General features: G+C 35.4%; 1 protein-coding gene across 25 annotated transcripts in view; it reads right to left on the bottom strand.

Annotated features, from left to right (window-relative positions):
* LOC143895616 (CUGBP Elav-like family member 1-A) overlaps positions 1-24,865 on the bottom strand; it is a 553,022-nt gene that overhangs the window by 137,664 nt on the left and 390,493 nt on the right. For all 25 annotated transcript variants that reach the window (XR_013256373.1, XM_077402904.1, XM_077402903.1 and 22 more), the window contains one exon: positions 14,043-14,212. Coding sequence is in view for 24 of the 25 variants with exons in the window: in XM_077402904.1 (XP_077259030.1) it covers positions 14,043-14,212 (170 nt within the window). In the remaining variant the exon portion in view is untranslated. The remainder of the gene's footprint in view (positions 1-14,042; positions 14,213-24,865) is intronic.

Raw genomic sequence — 24,865 nt, 5'->3', positions numbered from 1 at the left:
TCGAATAGTGTGAGGGTTTTCTGATATTCTGACATTCTCTATATTCTGTAGTTATGACGATTTACCCTTTTTGACACGTAAAACATTGTTTCATCACTAAATCTCCATCTTCGTAGGTAATTTTTATCAGCTTTGACTTTTGACAAAATGTCTTGGGCAAATTGAAAACGGCGGAGCTTATCGTCCGGCTGTAAAGCTTGCACAATCTGCGGTTTATATAGGCACGAAGTTGAAGGCGATTATGAACAACTCTCCCCAAACAGTCATTTGTGGTTTGTAGTATATACCTAACTGCAAAAAAGATCGTCCAGATGATTTTTGTAGACTTCGAGAAAACGCTTCCTGGATTCGATCAACATCTTTCTACGAAGTGCGAACACTTCGGTCTTTCCGCTCTTTTTGGTGCTGAACACTACCAGTCTGTTGAAATTACTTTAACCAACGTCGGATAGCATTATCAGAAAGTGGACCTTTTCTATACTGATAATCTGTAACGACGATGCATTGTGATAACGGACTTTGTTTCGAAAAACCAAAGTACATTGCTTTCTTTTAAACAATTGCCATTTTGAAGTATGACGTTATACAATATTATTTCCTAGAAATCAATGCAGCGAGTACAGCGTTGCCAATAAATAGAACTATTTAAGTTACATTTTTTTCATCTTCTGTAAGCAGTTTTATTTTGTTTTCGGTTTAAAAATTATAGGCCACGGAAACTCCGACGATAATTAAATTAAATTTGTAATTTTTTAAAAAACAAAATGTTTATCTCATGGCTTTTTTGGCAAATCTTAAGAACATCGATATGCTCTGAGACTAGCAGTGACGAATCTTAAACCAGATTTGAGTTATTGTGTCAATATTAAGCAATCAACATCCATTTCGATTCCAAAGATCGCAAGTGAAAAAAGTTAGAGAAACCCTGCTCTACAGTATAAAAATTAGACTTAATAAATGCTATAAATAAATCAGAAATCAGACAGCATAAATTATAAATCGTGCTTAACAAATAAAGATAAGTAAAAAACAATATTTTCCGTTAATTTTAACTAAACTTAAAAAAAAATTACTTTTAAAAGAAATTATAACGTTACATTTATAATATTATAGGTTAAAAAAGTGTACAAAAAATATTACTTTTATTAACTTCTTATTAAGCAAAAAAAGAATTTCAAATTCGTCGAACGTCGAACAATCTGTACTTGGAAAAAAAATTCTAGGACGTTTTGTAAGAGGTCACGAAGGGACGCACTGTGTGGCTCGGGTTGTGTCGACTCGATAAAAAGAGAAAGAAGACTTTGACTCGATATTATTTTATCGGATAGTTTTCGCTCGGAGACCGACTGAGGAAAAGAATGGGGCACGTAAGAGCGGCTGATCGAGTTGATCTACTGTTTCCACTGCGGAATCGGGTCAACCCCGTTTTCGCGTGGGTATATCACCTTTTTCTTTATTCAAGCGATACCGTTGCCATTCGCAAGGAAGCAGATCTTATAAAAATTATTGAGAAAATAATGTCGTATTACTTATGCGAAATAAAATGGAGTTATCTAATACCACAATAATTCACAAAACAAGAAAATAAAATCACTAATTAAATAATTACAAAATGTTTCAAATATATTTAAAAAAATTTCGCTTCTAAAAATATTTTGGAATACCTTTAAAATTCCATCTGTATACAATTAATAATTCTAACAATGTTATACAATGTTATGTAATATTATTTGAGCATATTATTTAATAACGTTTTCTTAAATTTAATTTAAAAATTAAACAAAATAATATGGTTTATTAAATCTTAAAACACATATTTAAGATAAGAAAGATGCAGAAAATGAACATTTAACAAGATAATTCTAATCTATAAACTAATAAAAATTTGCAAATTAATAATACTTTTAAAAATTAAAAAAAAATGGATTAAATACCATAGAAAGGATCTCTTTCTTTCTCGTTATCTTTTTTTGCATATTTACTAACATACATATTTAATTATCGTTATTAAAATGCTTATAACGTATACAAATGATCATTACAAAGAATTTTAATTCAATATCTTCATGAAATTTTCGTTATTATGATTTCTCCGTAATATCTCACTTTCGCACTCACATCATTTCAAATATAGCATCATTTCAAATATAGATTGTTAGCGTTTGATTCGAATTTCAAATTGACGAAACATGACGATGACACACGCTGTGACAGAAATGCATATATTTGCGACCTCTTCGACATGTTATTCTGACCAGGAAAAACAAACGCAGCGCGATTCAACGCTTTGTGGTGAGTTAGATTTTGTCAGATGGGCTGTTACCCGTACGTGTAGTAGTGTTTGTATTTATATCTGGTACATAGATAGGGCCACACTTGACCAGGCGAAAAACGCGTGATAAATCGACGCGATTTGTTACGCCGGTCACCGTTACAAGTGTGCTCTCATAAATTCAGAAAGAAATCTTATTGCCCGGAAGATTCTGATGTACGTCATAATGGGAGATAATATTGGGATCCGTTCCAAGTCATTGTATCCAATGGTTCTCTTTGTGGATCGAGAGAAACATGGTGTGTGCGCGCACGCAGTACAATCTTTATCGGAATATATTTGAATCGGTAAATAGAAAAATATAGCTTCTGCATTTTTATGAGGAAGAAAAAATACTTCGTATAAAAAGCTGGAAGGAACATTGTGTGTGATATACTCTTAATTTTAATAGATTTCCTCCGTTCTCCAGTGTAATTTTTCAAATAATAAAGCTATTCGAATAAACAAGTTTATATATTATAATAAAACCTATCTTTTATATTGAAATTTCTTCCTATAGAAAGCAGTTTAAATAATTTCAACACAAAATATACAAATATTATTGTTTTCAAATTAACAAGTACCTATATATACACATCTATTACAGGTTTTACATTACATAAGAAAAAGTAAAAACAAGAAAAAATTAAAAAAAAAATGGAATACAAAATAGCGCAACTTCTAAGAACATTTCACACTGCGATCTTTGCTAATGATATAAAGTTTTACATATTTAGATACATTGAGAGAAAATGTTGCATTTTTAAATGCCATAAAGAGAAAATTAAAAATTTGCATGCAAATGTTAAACATATTTTATAATTATTAAATTTTAGATGACTTTTATGTTCAATATAAAAGCTTCTTTAATCGAAAAATTCGATTGAGTGTCTATATCTAGAAATTCTATGTCAATATATAGTCGAAAATTGAATACAACGAACCAACGTGTTATGATTCTTCGTTAAATATGCGTAATAGTCGGAACTATATGGTGTCCTAACCGTAGCCGAATATCTCGAAGTCTCGAAGGCAGTCGACACCTGCCGTGGTTAGATAAGCTTCGTGCAAATTTACCCGACTTACTTTCAGAATCAGCCGAAATACGGTTACATTGCACTCTAGCACCTCTCTCTCTTTCTCTCTTCTCTCCTGTCTGCCCTCGCAGAAGCGCTCAAATATTTGCGCAATCGATGGCAGTTTTGCCGCGGCGTAATGGCAAGGAGAAGCGAGAAATTCCCGCGGTCCTATATTCGGAGAACAAAGAGATGCAAGGAGGTGGAAAAGAAGCGAAACGGTGGAAAGGAGGGAAGAAGACGAAAAACGGAAGTTAAGAGCGTAACGGAACTCGGAAGACGGAATAAGAAAGAGAAGAAAAGTACAAACGCAAAGCAAGAAGAAATGAGACTTTCGACGAGGATTCGAGAAATTAAACTTCGCAAATGCTCCTTGTAATCCTGGCTGCCAGCCAGAACTTTTACCATGCCGTATTTATTGTTAAGCATAAATTCTTGCGTTCAATGGATGTAATATAAAAAGAAAATTGTCACTACATTTGATATTAGTTGACAAATGTAATTTATAAAGTGTCACGGCCACGCTAGAAATATAATAAACATAAAAGCTTTGTTAATAACGTATTTTTATGACTATATGAATAGATATTATTCTGTGACTTTTTTTTAAATTTAATCTGCTTCTTACAAAAATATAGTATGCAAAATTCTTATTAAAATTTTTTCTCAATAATTGCAACTTTTAATAGTTTAGATTTAGAAAAATGTTAACAAATACAGATAATAAAAAATATTTTAACTAAACTTTTAATTTATATAAATTTATCTTTGTTTACAAGAATATATGCATATGATGGTAATTGAAATGACCAAAAATGACTGAATTGATATTAAAGAATTAATTTAATAATCGCTTTGGTTTGCGAAAGGACGTTTCAAGAAAAGTTATCTGTTAACAATGTCGACATTTATCAATGAAATTTTGAAACTGCGCCCGATAGTGGCCGATGCCATGAGTTCCACAAGATTACGGGGATCAGGAGCCGTTTAGTCGCAACTCCGATGAGACTTTAACTGGCTTTAGTCAAAGTCGCGTAATTCCCTACGACGAAAACGTAACGAGTTCGCGGCAGGAGGATTCCGTAGGGGAGAACCGCCCTCGTCGTTGGGGGTAACTCGAAAAGTAAAAGTCCCAAATCCCGTACGCAACTTTAAATTGAAGCAGTTTGTTTTGCCCACCTTTCGTGTTTTTATCATCCCAGTTAGTTGGCATTTTCGTGATTCGCAGAAAATAAATGAAAGGGAAAAAATAATGAGATATTTTAAACGCGTGTTACAGATTCCTTTTTTTTTCTTATAAGGCAAACTGTTAAAATAATATAAAAATTCCCCTTTGTTATCTCTGTTATAGAAAAATCAATTATAAATTTTGTCAATAGATATAAAAATATAAAAAGAATACTTCCTATATATCCTGTATAAAATTGTGATATTTCTAAACAAATTACGAGAACAGATTAAAAGTAAGATTGACCAATTTGCGGAAATAATCGATTTTGAAAAACTGACGATTGAAAATCCACAATTTAGATTAAAAATCGATATCCTGCCCTATAGCAACTTGACATATATTTGTGTCTTTTAAGTGTTAAAAGAATAGTGAGAGTATTCTAGAGATGCACGTCACGAAGATTAATTCGCGCGAGATTTACCAGCCGGTCTTTGTATTTACACGCACTTGCAGTACGGATGGAATGCCGAGTGGGATCCAGCTCGAGGGATGAACAAAGGGCAGAAGGCGTCATTAAGGCTGAGTGATCGACGAGCGGGCGTCGGAAATACTAAGCAAGTGCCGTTTGTCGACTGGAAGCACGTGCCAGTTCTTGGCGCGGGAGCAGTTTGCCAATTAATTAGAGCTGTTTCCGGTGGTGTCATCAGTAGGTATCGTCGATCCGCCACCGCAATTAATTTCGGCACCGCGAATTCGTGGGCAAAGATAGAACGTACCAGGAGATAAGTTGCATCAATCGTTAGAGGTCACACTTTTTCATGCTTGCATCGCGCAAAGTGAAATTGGATTGCATTGCTAAAAGGAGATTTCTGAAACTATCTATCAAGCTAAGTTAGTAACGGAAATATCGAAAATATCAATTTGAAGCTAACGAATTATTTATGTTGGTACACAAAAATGCAGCTGTTGATCAGTTAATCGAAATAATTTTTTATTCGTCATATTTTTGCAACTGGACTTGATTTAAATACATTTCTATACTATCTCTGAAACGTGAAAATTCTTTAATCCTATTATAGAAAAGTGCATTTCGTGCGTTCAATACGATTTCCTTTGATATTTTGAGAAAAATGACATGGTATCCTCACGCTTTGAAATCCCTGTGCAATTATCTAAAGCTTTTTGACTCGCGATATATACGACATACTCAGTTATCAGCTCGGCGGTGCCGTTATGGGACTTCAAAAATTTATCTGTCTTTGAAAAGTCCGTTACTCTCCTGCGAAAAGAACCAACAACTACCTTGAATCCGGCTTGCTCGTGTTGGAACACAAGCACGCTCGGAAGCAGCTTTGCGATACTTCCGCGCCAGAGTTTCGTTTAAAGTTTCTCGCGTAATCCTGAAGTGCACAGTGTACGACGACTCCTGCGTTCTTCACGATTTCGGTGGCCTTTGAAAAAGTTCGAAGACAAAGAGACATGAGAAAATAACCATTAGGCGGAAAATAAAGGATTTATGGCGATATTGTTCAAAAGGAGATATAATGCGAAAACAGATGAACTAAAGAAATTTGTTCTGTAAAATTCAATTTGTAATCTTCAAAGTTATGGCTTATGGCTATTTACTATTTCCATTGTCTCTGACTATTATTATGTCCTGAAGATTCTACCTTTTATGAAATATCGATCATATAATAGAAGGAAACACCGAATATATTATATAACAATTGCGAGATCAGTAGAGTATATATTTATGATCCATGGTCCCATCAGTATAATATCTTTCCTTTTTTTTTATTCTTCTGTATTTTATGACAACTCAACGGAAATAAAATTTGCTAAAAACTTGAAAAATCTGACCATTCCACAATCCATTCCCAGAAATCTGTACATAAACTGCGACTTCAAGAAAATTCACGAGAATCCGTATCAGTTATTTTCTATCCTTCGTTCAGTCTTCATTCGTTTACTCCTATCCGTTTTTCAGTCGATCAGTTACATTTCTTTTATTAATTACGTTCTTCTTTACTAGTCTTTAAACGTGTTTTTATTAAAAAAAAAGCCAGTTACCGCAATTTAGTGTCAATCGTCAATCGGTCAGTCTTTAGTTCTTTTTTATATCCGTCTATTATTATTTAGGGTACCATTTTATATCTGGTTCTTTGTAAAACTATTTGAAATGATAAAATCAAAGAGACCCAACTAATCTACCAACATCAGACTATGCGACAACCCATCCAACCGGTATATAAGGACTTATATCGCAAGAGTGACCAGACAATCAGTTTCCAAGCACTTAACAAACCCGATGTGTCACCAAACGTAGTTAATAAAATAAAATTTAAAAAAATAAAAAATGTAAATAAAAGTATGATCGAAATCAGAGAAATAAACAGATGCGAATACTGCAAAGAAGATCTCGTACTTAAATAGATTAAAAAATTCGCGTGTTTGTTTAGGTACCTCTTTGTTCTTGTTTCTCTCCTTTAAGTGGGCCGATTTTTTTTATCCCCTTTATCACTTCCCTCGGAACAATTCTGTTACATTTTTTCATCAGATCATACCCAAGCTTATTTATATATTTACTCCTTCAAAACAGCTCGAAAATTTTCATTCTTTTCCTTTATTTTATGACCTACTCCCTCTTTCCTATTCCACCATTTCCTCCAGTATTCTTCATCCCCCTTCCTATCCTCCGACAAAGATTAAAATATTGAGAAAGTTTCTGTTTCTTTTACTTCTGATTATCTTTTTTATAATTTCTTTCCTCCGCATGTTAGAGGAAATCAAATAAATCTTTTTCAGAGTTAGCTGTTATTGTAGTGGCGTGTGTGTGTATGTGTGTAAAGATGTGATGTTACCCCAAAAAACCATTTGCGGGCTCTCTGCAAGTCGTATAGTTACTCCACGACTATAATATGTGCCTAATTCGACTTTTCGTTAGAACGTCGACTGCAGTACCGATGAGTACTTTTGCTGAATTTGTTTATAAACTTTAGTTGATGCAACAACACGCTCGCGAGAAAGCGCGTTTGCCCGCACGCAGTTGATTAACGTAATGCCGGGCTGCCGTTTGGTAGGCGCACACGCGGCCGCCACACCTTTTACCATGCCCATACACACGCATACATACACACACGCATTTAATTTTTAATTCCTTTTAACTCTCAAATAAATGTTTAAGAATCGGATAGAATATTAAAATTAACAAAAATAAAGTCTGTCCCATCGATTATTTTATCCGACTTCCGTATCTCTCTGTACACTCGCGAATAATATACATACACAAATGTTCATACAATTATACATACAATTATACATGTACCTATATTCACATGCGTTTTAAGCATCAACCTATATTATGAATCTATTATTATTTTATTATTATTTCCAACATTTATATTAATAGAACTTTGTTTGTAAAGTTTGTATATAACTAGAACTATTACTTATTATAAAATATTGTCAATAATTTTAAAGATCTCGACCTCAGTTTTCCGCTAGTTTTATTAAGTTCCTCTACTCGAATGAAGGTCCGACTAACGCATCGCTCACAAAAGACATCATTGTAAATCCAAGTGTGTTATTTCTACACGTATAAACGTTTAAAAATGACACATTTGACTGAAGCTCGTTTTACATGTTTTGTTGCGTGTTAAATGAACACATTTAATCGATTAATATACGTTCAACCAAATGACGTCATTTAAAACGGCAAGAAATGTGTAAAAAGAGCTTCAGTTAAAATAACCACACTTGGATTTGCAGTGATTATATCATCCTATCGAGACGTTGACATCCAGAGGCTTGTATAATACAATTCGTCTAGGAGCACGCATCTCAGTGTGTATATACTGCGAAAAGATGCCTGTTTTTCCATATTTTTCTATTCTTATTTGACATCTTTCTCGAAATAAAAGAATCCCGGAGTTCGGGCATAACATTATCGTTACTTGTAAAAATAAAATAAAATTAAGAAATTCAAGGAATAAAAAGATAAATCTACAAATATTGGTGTATATATATAGCCTTTAAGAAGAGTATCGATTTTCTCGAGCTATTTCCAGGCACTATACATGACTGACAAATAGTAGAGCCGATCTTTATAGCGACCGTTAAAGATAGTAACGTCGACGAAGTTCGGCTTTCTTCAGCGTGAATTAAGAGCAAGGTGACGCGAGCATGGCACGACTTTAAGGACGATTAATAGGGCCGTGTGATTAATAGCAGAGTTTACTTCTACGGGCGTAACGAGCAGCGAAAGGTCGATTCGCGTTTCCGTTTAAGACAAACAAATTCTCCGAGCGATTCGCGCGCAGAGTATTCCGGAGTGTGCGAGAAGGTTTTAGAAACAAAGATGCAATAAGAGAAGAGACAAACGCCGCCTCGCAACGATACTGTATATATCCGCACAATAACAGGAAGCTTGTCGAAGAGGAATTCGCGCAATCGACACAGGGAAACATCGCCGCGCGCGAGCTCTGTTAATTTAACTAAAACATTTCCCGACGTCTTTTCGCCGGGCGGAAACAACGGAATTCCACGCGGAAAATTGTGCGACAGGAGACAGCAGTCCCGTCCTTCCTGTTTGCAGAGAATCCTATTGTCGTCCTTGTCGTTCCCATATCGTGTCTCACAAAGTAGCGAGGTATCGAATTCCGCTACTTTGCGACAAGAAGCGGCGCGCAGTCGGACACTTTCGGGATTCCGATATATTGGCTACGATGGCAATCTCGAAGATCTTCATTGCGAACACGGTTCCGCACTTGTTTTAATCGGACATAAAAGGAGTTTGCCGCGAGTTCGCCGTCTCCTATTGACTCACCAATTAAATTGAACATTCCATATAGATTGCTCACTTTGGCGATATTGATTTCAAAGCAGATAACTTCGGCCATTTTATCTGTTTCGCATAAATCTCGTATTTCGATGGTGGACATACCCGAATTAATATGATAATACCCGAATTAATTATGTAAATGCCCGGTAAAGTTACTTTGTGATGAGATTAGCTTACCTTAATATGCATATTGCAATAAAAGACCGGTGGCCCTTAATGATCAATATAATCACAGGGCCATAAATTAGAAAAATTACAGCGCTTGTGTGCAGGTAGAGCGGGTTAAACTTATAGTGAGTAGTTTTCTCTAATCATTTTACGATTTTCGCAATAATTAATAAAAAATTGATTACTATAAAAGATCTGTTAATGTCAGTATGCATATATCTGTGTACGCCTGTATGGAATCCCGTGTTCAGCGGCAAAAGACAGCCTAACATTACGCATCATTATTATTGCAAACTGCCGTTGCTAAAAGCACGTTCCTCCCAATGTTTCACCATATGCGAGCAACTGTAATCGACGAAAAGTTGTCTTTTCTTCTTCATGCGCTTGCAATCATGCCGATGAAGTGCTTTATGACAAAATGAGAGAGCACTTTTCTATTCCGTTCAATCCGTTCTACTTGCATACGAGCGCTGTGCCAATAATTATCATATACGGTGTGGAATATACATATATATTTATATCATTCTCTTATATTGTTAGACAATTTGCTTAAAAATTTTTTTAAAATAAGAAGTCAAAGGTGAGAAATCTATTAAGTCAACTCTTTTTCTATTTTCTCTTTTTCGATAGATCGCTAAATAAAGTAATCGCAAAATTGGTATAAAAGTCAATCGGAAAAGAATATTTCAAAACAACTTTCGCTGGTGTTCTTAGTAAATAATTTTGCTTAAAATGTCTGTATATTGTAAACTATATCATAAACTTGTTCACCAATAAAGAATGTATCATCGAATTTACATACGTTTAATTTCGAAGTAATTTTTGATTAATTAAAAATATTATAGAATATCAAAAAAATGCCTTTAGTCACATTAATGCTGTATTTTATGCTTTTTATATTTAACTTCAACTAAAAATACTTTATCAAAATAATAGAGTTAATTATATTAAGTCTGGGTTTTATGAAAGCGTCTAAAATTAAATAAATGAGAAACAGATTAAAGAGTATTGTAATTATCAATGCTGAAGAAATTTTTTTCATTACGTGAAATTACGAGTATTCCTGTGAATAATTTAAACTTCAAATTTATCCTGGCGTAAATCAAATATATTCCACAAGTACCCCTTGTTAATTTTTAGTGGAGCTTATGCCAAGCTCAACTCCGCAGCTTAATTAATATAGAATTTCTGGAAATTTTAACGTTTTATTTCTACCGTCGAGATAAAACGCCTCGATGCACTGTGGAATTTACCTTCTGACTCGCTGTTTAGCCAGCGACAGACAAGCCAGCTCACCCCATGTCGAGTGTTATTATTCCGGTATGCATTTTACTTAAGTTACATAAGTTACAATTTATACCGATTGTGTACGTGTGTGTATTCAATGCTTATAAATAAGATTTTACAGAACGCCACTTATGACCGCATGCTTATTAGACTGATAAAAAGTGTGGTAATCGGTTCATTTTAAGATATTATAAAATCGATTTTAATTTGAGACGAGGAAGGCGACGAGGAGATTGCCTAACATGACATTGTCAACTAAAAGTTAATTGGAAAACAGTAATTAGCTCGTTTTATTGTAGAATTGAAACTCCACGTTGACAGAGATTTCGAATCTAAAATGCGGTGCATTAAACAAACGGCCCGCGAGCGGGACATTAATTCACCATTACGTCATGGTAATCAAGTTAAATTTTCACAATGGGGAACGAATTTCATCCCAGTTGTACTGCCTGCCGCCATCAATTTTGCAGGTGCGCATGACGTTTACAATTCGCCCACATTAATTATTCCGGAAGTTCTCAGAATCCTAACATTTCGCGCCTTCCGACTCGGATAGTGCATCGCGTACATTTTACATATAGATCTACTTATCTGCAGAAGATTTCTGAAGTCTGCTTCGTCAAGAAAATTCGTTTAAATTACCAAGAACTGCGAAATAAGATAACATTAGCAATTGATTTATCTTCCATGTTTGATATATTGAATTTTTAGAAAGTAATTTCTGCATAATCAAAAATAGTTTTATATAATTAAAAAAATAAAGTAGCTTCTCATATAAGTACAATAAAATTTTGAAACTTCTTTCCTTCTATTTTTCTCCTTTTGTATACACACACATTACACGTATATTATTTACAAATCAAATTGCATCAAGAAAGCAATTGTTATAAGTTGTAAAAAAATTATAAAAAATAATACCATAATTAATAATTTTTTAATTAAAGTAAGTAACTTTTTTAAATTGCCCGTTGTCTGTGATCTATGTATAATTTAATGTACTTATAAAAAAATTAATATAATTTAGTTTATTATACATTTGTAGTTTTCTAAGTTTCCAGTAGAAGGTATTTATCATAAATGTATAGTTTTCTAGCTACTATTTATTACAAGAATGATACAATGAAATACTTTTTCTTTTTCTGCTCGTTATTATAGAAAACTCGACGGTGACTCGATCATAATTATGCTTGGCAATATCCACGGCGAACTTCGACCGCACAGAAATCGATATTCTTAACATGTACAATCGGGTTTTACCACACAATGCCTGACTTTCACATCGGCTGCAAATTTGAAATCATATCTGTACAGTGAAAGTAATTGTGCAAACTTTCACCGATGCAGACGACGTTTAGCGAGCGTTAAGCCTCGTTATTAGTGAGTACGTGCATATTTCAGTGACAGCCACGTTACAAGCGCGCCTGTATTCGGACGTGGGGAGACATAAGAGAGTCTCGTGGAGTTGCTCTCTCGCCCTCCGATCGATATACCGAGGAAGGTTTATAGCAGCGACCGTTCCTAACTACATATCAATCGTTGTATTCGCGTTTCTCTTTCTTTATTTTCTTTATCTGATGTGGATGTTGGTTGGAAACAATAAAAAGTAATTTTCTTCAAATATTATGATCTTACTGATCCTACATGAAAATCTTGTTCAAAGATATTTTCTTCAATACTTATTTTTAGTTACACTACACAACATGGTACAATCTTTAAAAAAATCTTAGTTTTATATCCTAAAGTGCCATCCGTTATTACTTCTTACATTTGTTTGTCTACTTTCTATAATTACATTTTCAATTTAGAAAATTTGTGGTGACACTTGATAAAGAATTAATTGATTACAATCATGTAGGATTATTCAAATATACTATATCCGTTTAGCAATTAAGTTGGAATTTTGAAAAAAGCCAAATTATTCGGAATAATACCTATCGATACGCTCCATTACGAGACTACATCAATAATAGTAAAGCGCAACAATTATATTGAAAATTCGATTACGTCGAAAATGTTCAGGGATCAGTTTAATGGAAAATATGATTTTCGGCGAATTAACCTATTCGGTGAATTTATTGGTATAATTCAACTTGAAGAACGGTTTTCAAAAATCAGATGCATCGGAATTCCAATTATTTGATAATCAAATAGTATAATGTTAGCATTATTCACGTAATCTGTCTCTTATATGTATCTTCTTCATGACATATTTTTCATTATTTATCATAATTATAGTATCGCATCGCAATTAGCTGGGAGAAGTACGAAAACAATAATACAGAGGATATCCATGCATCTATATCCTCCATAAAAAACAAAATATATTCAATTCTTGAACAATTCTCGCGTGATATCATAGGGGTCGAACATATCCGGAATTAATTTTGATCTACGATCATGTCTCACGGTCTATCGTTCTTTATGCCCTCGTAAATGCGTCTATTTTCCCTGACTTCTTCTCTCTTTCTACAACTATTCGCGTATTCATTTCAACATGCCATTCCGTTAACTTCGAAATGTCGATGATCGTGACATCCGTGACAGTGTAAGTGCGTAAACCGATTTTCATGCTCGATTCCGTTTTGTTTTATGAATGTTGAACAGATTTGGAAGATTTGTCGATAACAAAATAAAAGTTATATGTACAGGTCCAGCTTTTCTTATTGATTTATTCACGTAAAATAAAAAAAAATCAGAGAAAAATATATCGAAAAAGAGTTAAGTATAATGTAATAATTATCATTTATTAAAATTATATAGAAGTGTATATTACGTAGTATTTTTCATATTTATAAAAAAGAATATTGAAAAACTGCTAATATGCTGATTAAATATATTTGTTAAATTATAAGTATTCTTATTATAAGTTTTCTAACAAGAATATATTGTAACGTTTGATACACATTCATAATTCATAACATTTTGTTTATATACAATTCTGTCACATAATTAAAGACTAATAAAAATCTTGAGCAAAATAGCAAAAAAATAGAAATAAATCTATCTCCATCTGTTAGATGGAGTTATTTAAAAAGTTAATTTAAAATTATTTATTCAAAAATGGTTCTTTATGTCGCAAATAATTAAAAAATGCGCTTTTTACCACTCTTTCATTAAATGCAAAATTTTATTGCAACTGTGGATGATTTTAGCATGCAATCGCAAATTTAAAGAAACTCAATGACTCACCCCTATGACTACCGGTTATCTTGTCCCGCAGGATATTTATCTGATGCACTCGACCATATTCCTCAAACATCGTCCTCAGATCATTCTCATCCATATCGTGAGGTACCTGTCCCACGAACATCTTTATGTTATCCGGATCTGGCTGCTCCACACTGTTGTTGTTCATTATACTGTAATGTGAAAAGAAAGTTTATGTTGTATGTGTATGCGGCATATTAAATATGCATGACTATCGTGTAATTTATCGTAGTCGCGTGGATGGTAGCAGAACGAGTAATTTGTAAAGAACGCCCCTCTTTTCATGATATAATATTTTAAATATAATTAAAATAATATTATCGCCAGTATATTCCAGATAATAGCTTTTATTATTTGTTAATCCAAAAAAAGTAAAAATAGAAAATTCACGCATAAATTATTATAAGAAGAGAAGAGCTTTTAGCAACTTCACTAGACAAGTTATACATTATACTATATAATAATCAAGGATTACATTATGTCTGCGCAATAATATTTATTTATAAAATCGCCGAATAAAACGGTTTCGCGAGCAGATTTATTCAGTCGACTATTTCGCGACCGAGAAACCAATCGACTATTTTGATTGGACATGTTGCAAAGCGCGAAATATTCTCACGGGCATCGCACTCGTTAAACGAGCGATTAAAATATTAAGCACTTTATCTGTGCAAAGTGAAGCGAGAGGATGATTTTATTGCGGCGACATGTATATATGACCACGAATGGCCGCAAAGTGAGTTAGAAGTTATTATATCGGGAATGGAAAAATATTGGGGCTGAAATATTTTGTAGCATGTTCCCTATGAATATATGATTTATTTTATATATAGAGGCTATGCCGTCGTTATTGAATATCGTTTCAGCTTCAGGGCTGACAAATTTGAAGCCGATTTACCGTTAGCAAAAATTTCATGGAAATCCATCATCGCTGGCAAGTTTTCAACTTTCCATTTTCAATACTTTCGACATACACAAATGTCAAACACAATTTCTGTTAAAGCAACATCGAGAAGAAACTATTTTTGATACGTGATCATTTATTTTTGTGGCCGAGTCCAAAGTCTGAATTGAGTCGCATAGAAAAATGCGAGGACTTCGAAACGTTCTGTAAAATATTTTTGTGCGTACTGATATATTTAAAACCTATGCTTTATTCCGACGAAATTTTTTTGCAATAAGGTTCGCGCGCCCCCAGTTGAACGGCCGGATTAATGCTGCATTTTACGAAGCGCGGGCTGTACGCGACGTATGTTGCCATGGGTATTTTAGCACATACAGCTGTGAGTGCGTTGCTCACGTGAAAGACTACTGGTGTGTTTGGTTACCCCAGAGTACATATTTGACCGTGCACAGAGGCTCGTCCGCTTTCGAAACTTACGCGCGGAGCTTTTCGCCAGCACGCAGTAATTTCGCCCGGATTATGCGTGTTTGAGGTCCTATACCCCTTGGGACGTACTACCCGCGTCCCGCGTCTCTCAATCGCGTCACGCGAATTCCCGTTCGTCGATTCATCTGACGCCGCGCCGGAAACCTCGCGCCCGCAAGTCTCTTCTAATTTTATGCTTCGCGCGGATCGCCGTCGGCCAATATTTTCACTCCGAGCGGCTGATTAAAGTCTAATACGCAGGTCAATATTTTGCATCCCGCGTGTTTTCGTATCCCACGGGAAGCGCATAAAACATTAACGCTCGACTTTATTTACGCTCGAATTTCTTATACGATTCCAACGGATGCGTATACGCAGCCATATATAATCTTCTAAGCGATTCAATATAGAAAACCTAAATATCCAGTCTTGAAATCCAGAGCGAATCGATACAAGTGCGAGTATAATAACATAAGCCGGGTATACGGACACAAGCTTTTGCTAATGATTTTGAAATTATTCGCTAAATGGAATACGAAAGGAAAGCATTAGTTATCTGTTGATAAGCTAAATTTAAGCGATTATAGCTCAAAGTGATATGTTCTCAAATGCAAAGAACATTTCGAGAAAAGCACACGTGAAAGTCGCTTCTACTTTTTTATACATGCTCACACGGGATGCATGTCGCGACGCTTTAGCAGGCGGTTATTATTATAGTTGACTCGTGTGAATTATGCTCGTTGTAGAATGTGACTGGGTTGTATAAGCGGAAAGCATTATCATTTACCATCTCACTGCTGACGCGACAGTTTGTTGCACCCTAAAATGGTTTGCATAAAGTTTGTCGATTGAAACGGTGACCTGATTCACCAGTCGTGACTCTTTTCTCTTCCGTTTTGCCTCCCCCTCTTTTGCGCTGCTAATAAATCACTGAACTTTAATAGTCATCACTCGCGTCACGTTTCACGGATCGAAAGTTCTAATCGATTACAGCACAGCGGTGTGTGCAAGGTGGTTAATTACATGTGACCTTGGTGTGTCGTGACTACCTCGGGTCTTGTCGTGACTCATATAACCGATCTCGCTGCTCGTTACGAAATTCCAGACGTATCGATCGCGAAGGTGGAAAGATGAAGGGAGAAAAACATTCATCGTTTGCGGGATAAAACGAAGTTTACACAAAGCCGGCCGTCCGAACGGCAAATAAGGAAATTTCGGAGCACTGTCCGGCGCGGGCGTGCGCCCCGTGGGGGAGGGAAAGCGCTTTTGCGATCCCGCTGCGCAATGGAGAGAAAAAAAAAGAGTTGGGGAATTTCGCGAAACGATAAGAGAAAGTTAATATTAGTCGGCGCGGTTTAAAGCGATTTTCCGACCGAGCGGCCGCTCTCATCTCAGTCCATAGAGTGTACGAGAGGAGATCCTGTAAAGAGTAAGGGAGCAAAGTGGAGGGGGTGTCTACGGTAGGAAACGTATCCTCCAGGGAACTGTACATCCCGTCGCCCTTTTGCGAACAAAGACGGGAATGGGTTAACTAATCAAAGAAGCGACTACGTTAACTAAACGGGAAGGTCTATCCTGGCGAATCGAGCGTCGATTGGCAATCGCTTTCTTTGGGATTGGTCGCGCGCCAGCGTCCGCGCGACGGCTCCTCGATTGGATTAATCGAGATTTATCGCAAAGTTCCGGAAGGGGAATAGTAGCTCCGCCGGCCGAAATACGCGGACACGGACAACCGTGCTCGTCGGTTGTCCCACCAACGAAATCGAAATGCATGCAATTAAAGTGACACATTAAAATATCACGAACGTGATAATACTGTATTAATGATGACGGAAAGGCAAATGATCAATTAAATTGCCGCCACTCGATAAACTGTTTCGATATCATTCGGAAAGTTAGTTGGAAAGTTAGTCCACTCGCGTTGCAATAATTATAAAGCGCGGAACTGGCGATGGGCTTTTGCGTGAACGTGTTTATTAGCAATTAAAACATGTTTCGCTTCGAAATAGAAACAATTGCTAATTTTCATAATGATACTAAATTTTCATTATGCAACGTGTAACTAATTGCAAAGCGCAAGCGACCCATCCTTTATAACAGCGAAGTCTAAATTAGCACCTCAGTTCATATTCAATTACTCTTATAACCTCCCGTTTTTTTAGATATATGGTAGCTTTGACTAAAAGCCATAACAGTAACTTTCGATAAATTGCGAGAAAGCAACATAATTAACGTTCGCAAATTTCAAGACGCAATAAATATCCTAGTTTGCTTTATTATTAATTTATTTTAGCATTTTAGTTCTACACGCGAGTTTCTTCGGAATATATTATACAATTTAATATAAAAATTTATTATAGTTGTATATCGTTATTTTTTAGACCTGTGAAAGAATCGGCTTAACTTGGCTTATACTCTATTATATAAATCATTAAAAAAGCGAAAATCAATATGTCGTATTTGATCTTTCGCAGAAAGAGTGCATTGTTTTCGCCGTGGTTTTGTAAAATCGCATCGCTCCGGACACTTCCGGTGATTCTGGCGTGATTTGTGGATACCACAAATTGACCCTGGTTACAAACAAGGATGACCAACAACTCGTAATCCCGCATCGACGTTACTGTGACAGTAACGGCTGTTACGTATTTCCGGCGTCCAGCGTTCGCTCAATTATCAGATCACCGTGCGGATTAGTGCCGGTGGGTGTACATACATCGCGATCAGTATCTTATCGGTAATGGGGAATGCTGCTCCTTCCTCGTCAGGAAGGCTACGGAAAGGTGAATAGAATGCAAAGACATCAGGACAGAGAGAGATGGTATCCTATCTCACGAGAACGAGATCGGGAAGAAAGAGAGGGAGCGCGACCGTTTCACCCTGATAAGTGAGTTACATCAGAGAAGGGCACTCACAATACCCTTTGCCTTCCTTTCCAGCTTGTCCCCTATTTCATTCTTTGTGTATCAAAAATCTATGATCGTGCGATATGTACAACGTAAATCAACACTTCAAAGCTTACATGATTAGATTGTTACAGAGATAACATACTGTTAAAAAGATATTTTAAATTAGAAATTTGCAATCCCCTCATATCTATTTCAATCCAAATACTTTTAAAGAAAATCTTTATTAATTGTTTAAAACTTAAGATTTTAAATGTCAAGAGTGCCTAAAAATTTTAAGAAATATTATGCACGGTAAAAATCAAGGAAGTTAAAGACAAATTTAATGTCATAATAAAGTAAGAAATTATTCGTATTTGGAGGAAACTTTCCTCTTTCAAGAACGCACCATTTACCACCTTTAGGGAGATGAGTGATGACTACGGAATGAACCATTAATCACACGGCATAATTGACGCGTCGATGATTCGCCATTACAAACGAACGCTGAAAGCCAGAACGCGTATAGACTAGAAATTAATGGTGGATACTTCACATTCAAAGTCAGCATTTTCGGCGATTGGAGCCGAAGGTATAAAAGATAGAGCTTAATATACTGTGGTCTCCGATAACGGTCGACAGTCACGCGAAATATTACATACGAATCGCCGGAACGAAACGATTCGAGAAATTATCTGCGAGCTCATCCGATAGAAAAAGAAAATCGCCGCAATTTCGCTGACCGAACCGCGTGTAACGCGTTACCGTAATCGATCTCATTCCCATCTTTTCCATTGTGTTCGCTGACATGCAATTTAGTTCAAGTAAGGTACCCGGCCGTCAGGACGTCTTTTTACACATCACTAATAGCACGAGAGGGAAACAAGCAAAGCACTCGACGTAATATAGCCGTTAACGTAAATGAATATCGAGTAGGGTTCGTCATGGCAACGACCTCTATTTTTCTTGGTTAATTAATTGACTCGGTACCGATCGAAAAAAGAATATTTGATAGCCATCACTTAATCAATAGACATACACAGCAACGCAAACATTTTTATAACACGTGTATTTTGTCTGTGCTACTGCTATTATGTAATGAAATAAATTGATAAAATGTAAATTAAAACGTCTTTTTTGTATAATTTAAAAATAAATATATTTTAGTAATTAATAAAGAATAATTAAAAATTAATTTAAACCATATTTATACAAAGACTGATTTCATACGGCTATATCTCTGAAACATTATAATTCTGTATTATATAATAAAAGCTTCGTATGCTTGTTATGTGTATTCGAATATCTACGTTATAATATTCAAAATAAATAATTTAATAAATATTTATCAAATTCGGTTTGCGAGCAGCAATTTGCGAAGTTGATTACGATATTTACATTTGCTAAATAATTATGTATAAAAAAATTAAAAAAATAATCCCAACATTACGTTATAAACTGATGTGTGTGCTCGGTATCTTATGCATGACATTTTGTAGATGTTAGTTAAATCTTTTAAAAACAAGACATAATTTTAACAGAATCATGTCGCTATTGAACACACGATAAAGGCAGATTGGAGGTGGCCGTTATTGGCACCCACTAAGATGCCTGAAAAATGGTAGAAAGACGCAAAGTTAAAGATACGTAGAGCGTCGCCCTTCGCCACTCGTTCAGGTAATGTATGTGGCGATTCCGCGAAGTTACCGGCTTTGGCGAACAATGGTCTCCGGGAGTTTCGCTCCATGGCTCCCGAGGCCCGCTACTTTCGTAACTTCGCCGATATTTCAGAGGCCGTAAGGCTGAATTTTCCGACGGTGTTACACTACTACGGACGACCTTGTAACGCTATCTGGCTACGAACGGTTTAACTGTCCCGAAGATGGAGTGTATAGGAATCGTCTAAAAGAAGACGCACTGCGCCATTCCCACGGACGAGACATCACAATTTCACGATCGTAAACCGGTGCCATGCGTGTATTTTTTTTAGTAGTCCCGGACATCATTCCGCTTTTTAATTTTTAAATCATTTATTTGATCCGCAATGTAAAAAAATGCTTTAACTTATTTATTACTGCATATATACGCACATATCTTGAATCATTTATTAGCTGAATAGTGTTCGGACTTTTCTGGAATTACCACTAATAGTAAAAAAAAAAAAATACAAAAGTATATGGTATATGATACCTTTGAAACGTCTATTCTATAATAATTCATAAAATCTCTAATAAAATTCCAACATTTTTGCCCAGGCTAGAATGCAGCGATACTCTTTTTGATAGACCATTATAACGTCGTACTTTCATGCGATCAAATTTAACCGAATTAATTTACATATTTATAAGTAATACAATTTTCGCAAAATAATACATTTATGAATATATTTTTAATTTACGTGTTAACAGCTGTTTGTTGTATAATTTATATTTCACCGAAACATAAACTGTGTGAGAGAAAGAGACAGAGAAAGAAAAAGAATTGAAATTTACATTGACTTCGAGCATGCGTGATCATATCATACAGTAATATACTATAATTAAGCAATCAAATATTCGTGTTGAGCACATTTGTAAAGAGAGCGTAATATTTATAAAATATTGTATGCGCAACATACCGGAATATACGCAATATACCCGAAACTAATAATTCAGTAGATTAATGTTTGTATTAACAAAGTTATTAAATTTTTTGCAATTTTTAAATTCATAACAAATTACAATTTTGTAAATTACGTTATGTTTAAAATTTATACACAGTGCACACATTTAAACTTGTGATGTGCAGAATGTTATCTAAAAGTATATAGATGGAGATTTTTTTTACGTTACGCATAAAAATATTAACTCACCGCGGACATGTCCAAACGCTATGATCCAATTCTGTGTAAATGGACAACGTGGAAGCAAACGAGAATAAAGGATGTGTGCGGGATGGGTGTAATCCAGTTTATCGAACAGACTAATTAAAGGGCGAGGATGCGGTGAATGGACCCTAAGGGACGGCCGAAGGGCAGAGATCGAATGCAGGCTGACGCAGGCTTCGTCCTTAGAGTGTTCTAATTGGTGTATAAGCGTTCAGAGATCGGACGCTTGCTCGTACACGATATTGCTGCTAATTGAGATGCCGCCGCGTTAGTCGAAGTCTCACGATAACTAAAAAAATAACATATACCTATATGGATAAAGAAGGTCCGTTCCGCGCGAATCAACCCTTTGTACTTCGTATCTGTGACTCGAGGAAAACGCGGCATTAAATAAATTCATCGATATTATATTTATTTTGCCGCCTACAATGAACGTCCATGGCGTCCAACGCGGCAGTGGAACGAAACGAAGTCGAAAGAGCGCGGAGGAGTGAGTGTCGTTGAGGGCAAAATATTGCTCTGCCTTTGGAATTTAACGAGGGACAAAGGTATCGCTCGACCTCCGACGTTCCGATGGGAAAGTACCGGGATTCAAGCACCCTCAGACGGGTCCGTCAATTTCCGCGCTCGTTAGGTGGGTATTTATTCTCGCTCCTTCTACCCGTCATGCACCTTATACCGTATATACCCTTTCACCGCGCTCCGCCGATTGATTTTAATTATTTTTCCGTCTCTCAGCACACGCCCACGTGCTTCCGGCGTGCTCGCGTTTTGTTCAACCAACGTGATTAATTTTAAAAAGTGCACACTAAAATCCTCGTATTTTTTCATGCAATATATATTATATACACGATTCTCGTTAGTGCTTTTACAGATTTCAACTTGATAGTAAACGTACAATGCTTTATATACAATATTAATATGTTTAATTCGTAAAAGACATCCTAAGTGCAAACAAATGCGACAGAAAGTTTATTATTATCTCACTATATTCCTTAGCATCATTATACAAATTAAAAAAAGGCTTTTTTTTACCTAAATAAAACTTCTTAAAATTATTTTTCTTTTATTTTAAATAAGTCCTGTTTAAGTAAATTATTTGTTCAAATACATATAAAAAATAAACAGTGTGAGTATTCCTACAAAATTATCTTTCTCGGTATATGTTTATCCTAATTGTATCGCAGCGTATCCTAATCTCCTCGTGCAACTTTGATTCCAGCACGTTTTTCTGATGGTGACTTAGAAAATCTCGACCTAGTTTACGCCCTGGTAAAACAGCCAAGTTGTAAGCTTGCAGTTTGTTATTGGTAAACCGTTCTCTACCTCCCTTACATGAGTCGCTCCTCGTTCCTCGACATCTTTTCCCCCGGAACCCTTCTCTCCTCCTTATTTCTCTTTACCTCCACTCAGGCGTTCTCTTTCTTTTTCTTCTCTCTCTTACACAACATCGACCGACCCTTTTCATCCCGCTGGCAACTTGCGCAACCATCCCTACGTAGAACAGCTCTGAGTAAACCCTCTCGCTTCGGCGATTAACTCGAGTTTTGAGTGTTTGAAATGTCGAGTGGGTAAACTGCATCCAGTCACGTGCGCAAGAGGGTAACTATATATGCGAGATGCGAGTGCTGTACGCAGTGCATTGCACGACAACCATCGACAGAATTATGCCTCTTTGGGGACAGCGCGTAAAGTATTTCTCGTATTTTTCCTAAGCGTTGCTTTCATCCAAGATGGCAAGAAACATCACGTTTGTATGATTAATATCCTTCGATATCAATCAAAATTTTTCAGATTTATATATTTTACAATCTAATCTCTAAATATAATAATAACTGTATTTGTAAAATATATAATTCAAATCTCGGATTTGCCGATTTTACTTATCAAAGTTTAGTATCTTGTCCAAAAATTAAAAGTATTGAACAAGATATCATCATTGCTTAATAAAAAGACATTTGATATATGTGGATATGTGCACTCATTTTAGTAATATTACACATACTATCATTAATTTATTACATTGTTAAACGCCAATCATTTAGGGAAAAAACGATCTTCTTATCGAAAAGTACGAAAAAATAGACTGGTTGATAATAGTATAGCGTCGAGCGTTAGACGGCATCTCTTCCATTAAGGGTGACGATGTCTAATTGTTTGCTTTGTCTCAGCGACTTCGTCAGTTCTCCGTTTGACGAGAAAGAGTACTCTCTTTCGTATAGCACACGAACTGTAAAACTAACCGACCTTCCAGCCCGACTCACACACCCCGACCTCATTTATTACTCCTCGCCTGCTTTGTCGATCCACTTTATTCGTTTCTCCGACATTCGGCCAGAGAATCGCTTCGTTTGCTCAATTTATTTGGGAAGGTTCGTGCTTTATGCTCGTTGCCGAGCGTCCGGTGTAACGAACATGCTGACAGATCCGTCTTATTCTCGTGAAAGACACAACGTGTTACATTTCGTTTTGGAAAAAAATAAGGAAAAATGGAAAGAGACTTGTCAGAAGTAGTCAAATATGCAAGATTTGCTTTTGTCTCGAATTAATGGATTTTACTCACAATCATCAGATTTTACTGAAATAGCATATTTCATTTTCTTGCGTAGTTTTTTCGTTATGATTCTATCGTTATATCATTTTATTTTGTTATATCCATCCATCTAATTAAATATATGACAAAAATATAATATGTAAATAAAATTGTTACAAAATTTTTAAGTATCGAGGGAATATATTATACCTAATTATCAATTTTGAATTTTGAAAAAAAAATATTTTCAAACTTTTTAAAAATTTTCAGGGAATCTATATAGATAATATTAGTTACGACGAGTTATTGTTAATATCAAAATTTTAAAAAAAGTTTTTAATATCAAAAGGTTTTATTGAAAAGTTAATTGTTCATTAATCATGTCTACGACAATTAAAAAGAGAGCGCCATTATTCTTTTGTCTTCATCGGGGTTGCCCTGTTTACGAGTCTTTTCATGCAGCATCCATTTACAGTCGGTTCTCTAACATTCACAAGGCGCGTTTGCATAAGTATCGTCGAGCTTAAAGGCGGTCCAGAGAAAAATTTGAAAGCCTTTCTCAAGTGAGATTTCCATGACTATAACGAAGTTCTGCATCGTTTATGGTCCGCTTTCGAGGCGATCCTCGTTTGCATTCAGTGAAAAGGGTCCATAATTTCGGCTTACACATCACGATGACAAATTCAAATTATTGTACCAAAAGTAATATTATGACATTTTGTGAACAAAGAGATAAAACTATCCGAGATGAAACTATATATCGTCACATTGTAGAGATTGAAAATATATGATAATAATAATACATGTTTTAGAAAACCATTGCACATGAAAATACGTTGAAATCTGCCTATAAATTGCAAGATGTATCAATTTATTATAAAAAAATATAAAAGTAACTCATCCACACTATAGTAATATTCTCGTCAAAATATGTAAACATTGTTTCACGTATTAACTATTAAGTATAAATTTAAATCATATAAAATAACTCATACATGCGAAAACAGAAGAGAGCTTATTGAAGTAAAATAAACAAATATATTTACTCATCTCACGTCCAACGGATTCATTTTTAATTCGGAAAATGTATTCAAACAACAATTTGTGTTTAAAGAAACGCGTATCATCGCATCATTAAAAATGAATTGCAGTTAT

Source organism: Temnothorax americanus, unplaced genomic scaffold (assembly GCF_048541705.1).
Source record: "Temnothorax americanus isolate GAGA-0224 unplaced genomic scaffold, ASM4854170v1 Scaffold16, whole genome shotgun sequence".
Taxonomy (NCBI): domain Eukaryota; kingdom Metazoa; phylum Arthropoda; class Insecta; order Hymenoptera; family Formicidae; genus Temnothorax; species Temnothorax americanus.
Note: the sequence above shows the minus strand (reverse complement) of the source record. Positions and strands in the feature narration are given on the sequence as shown.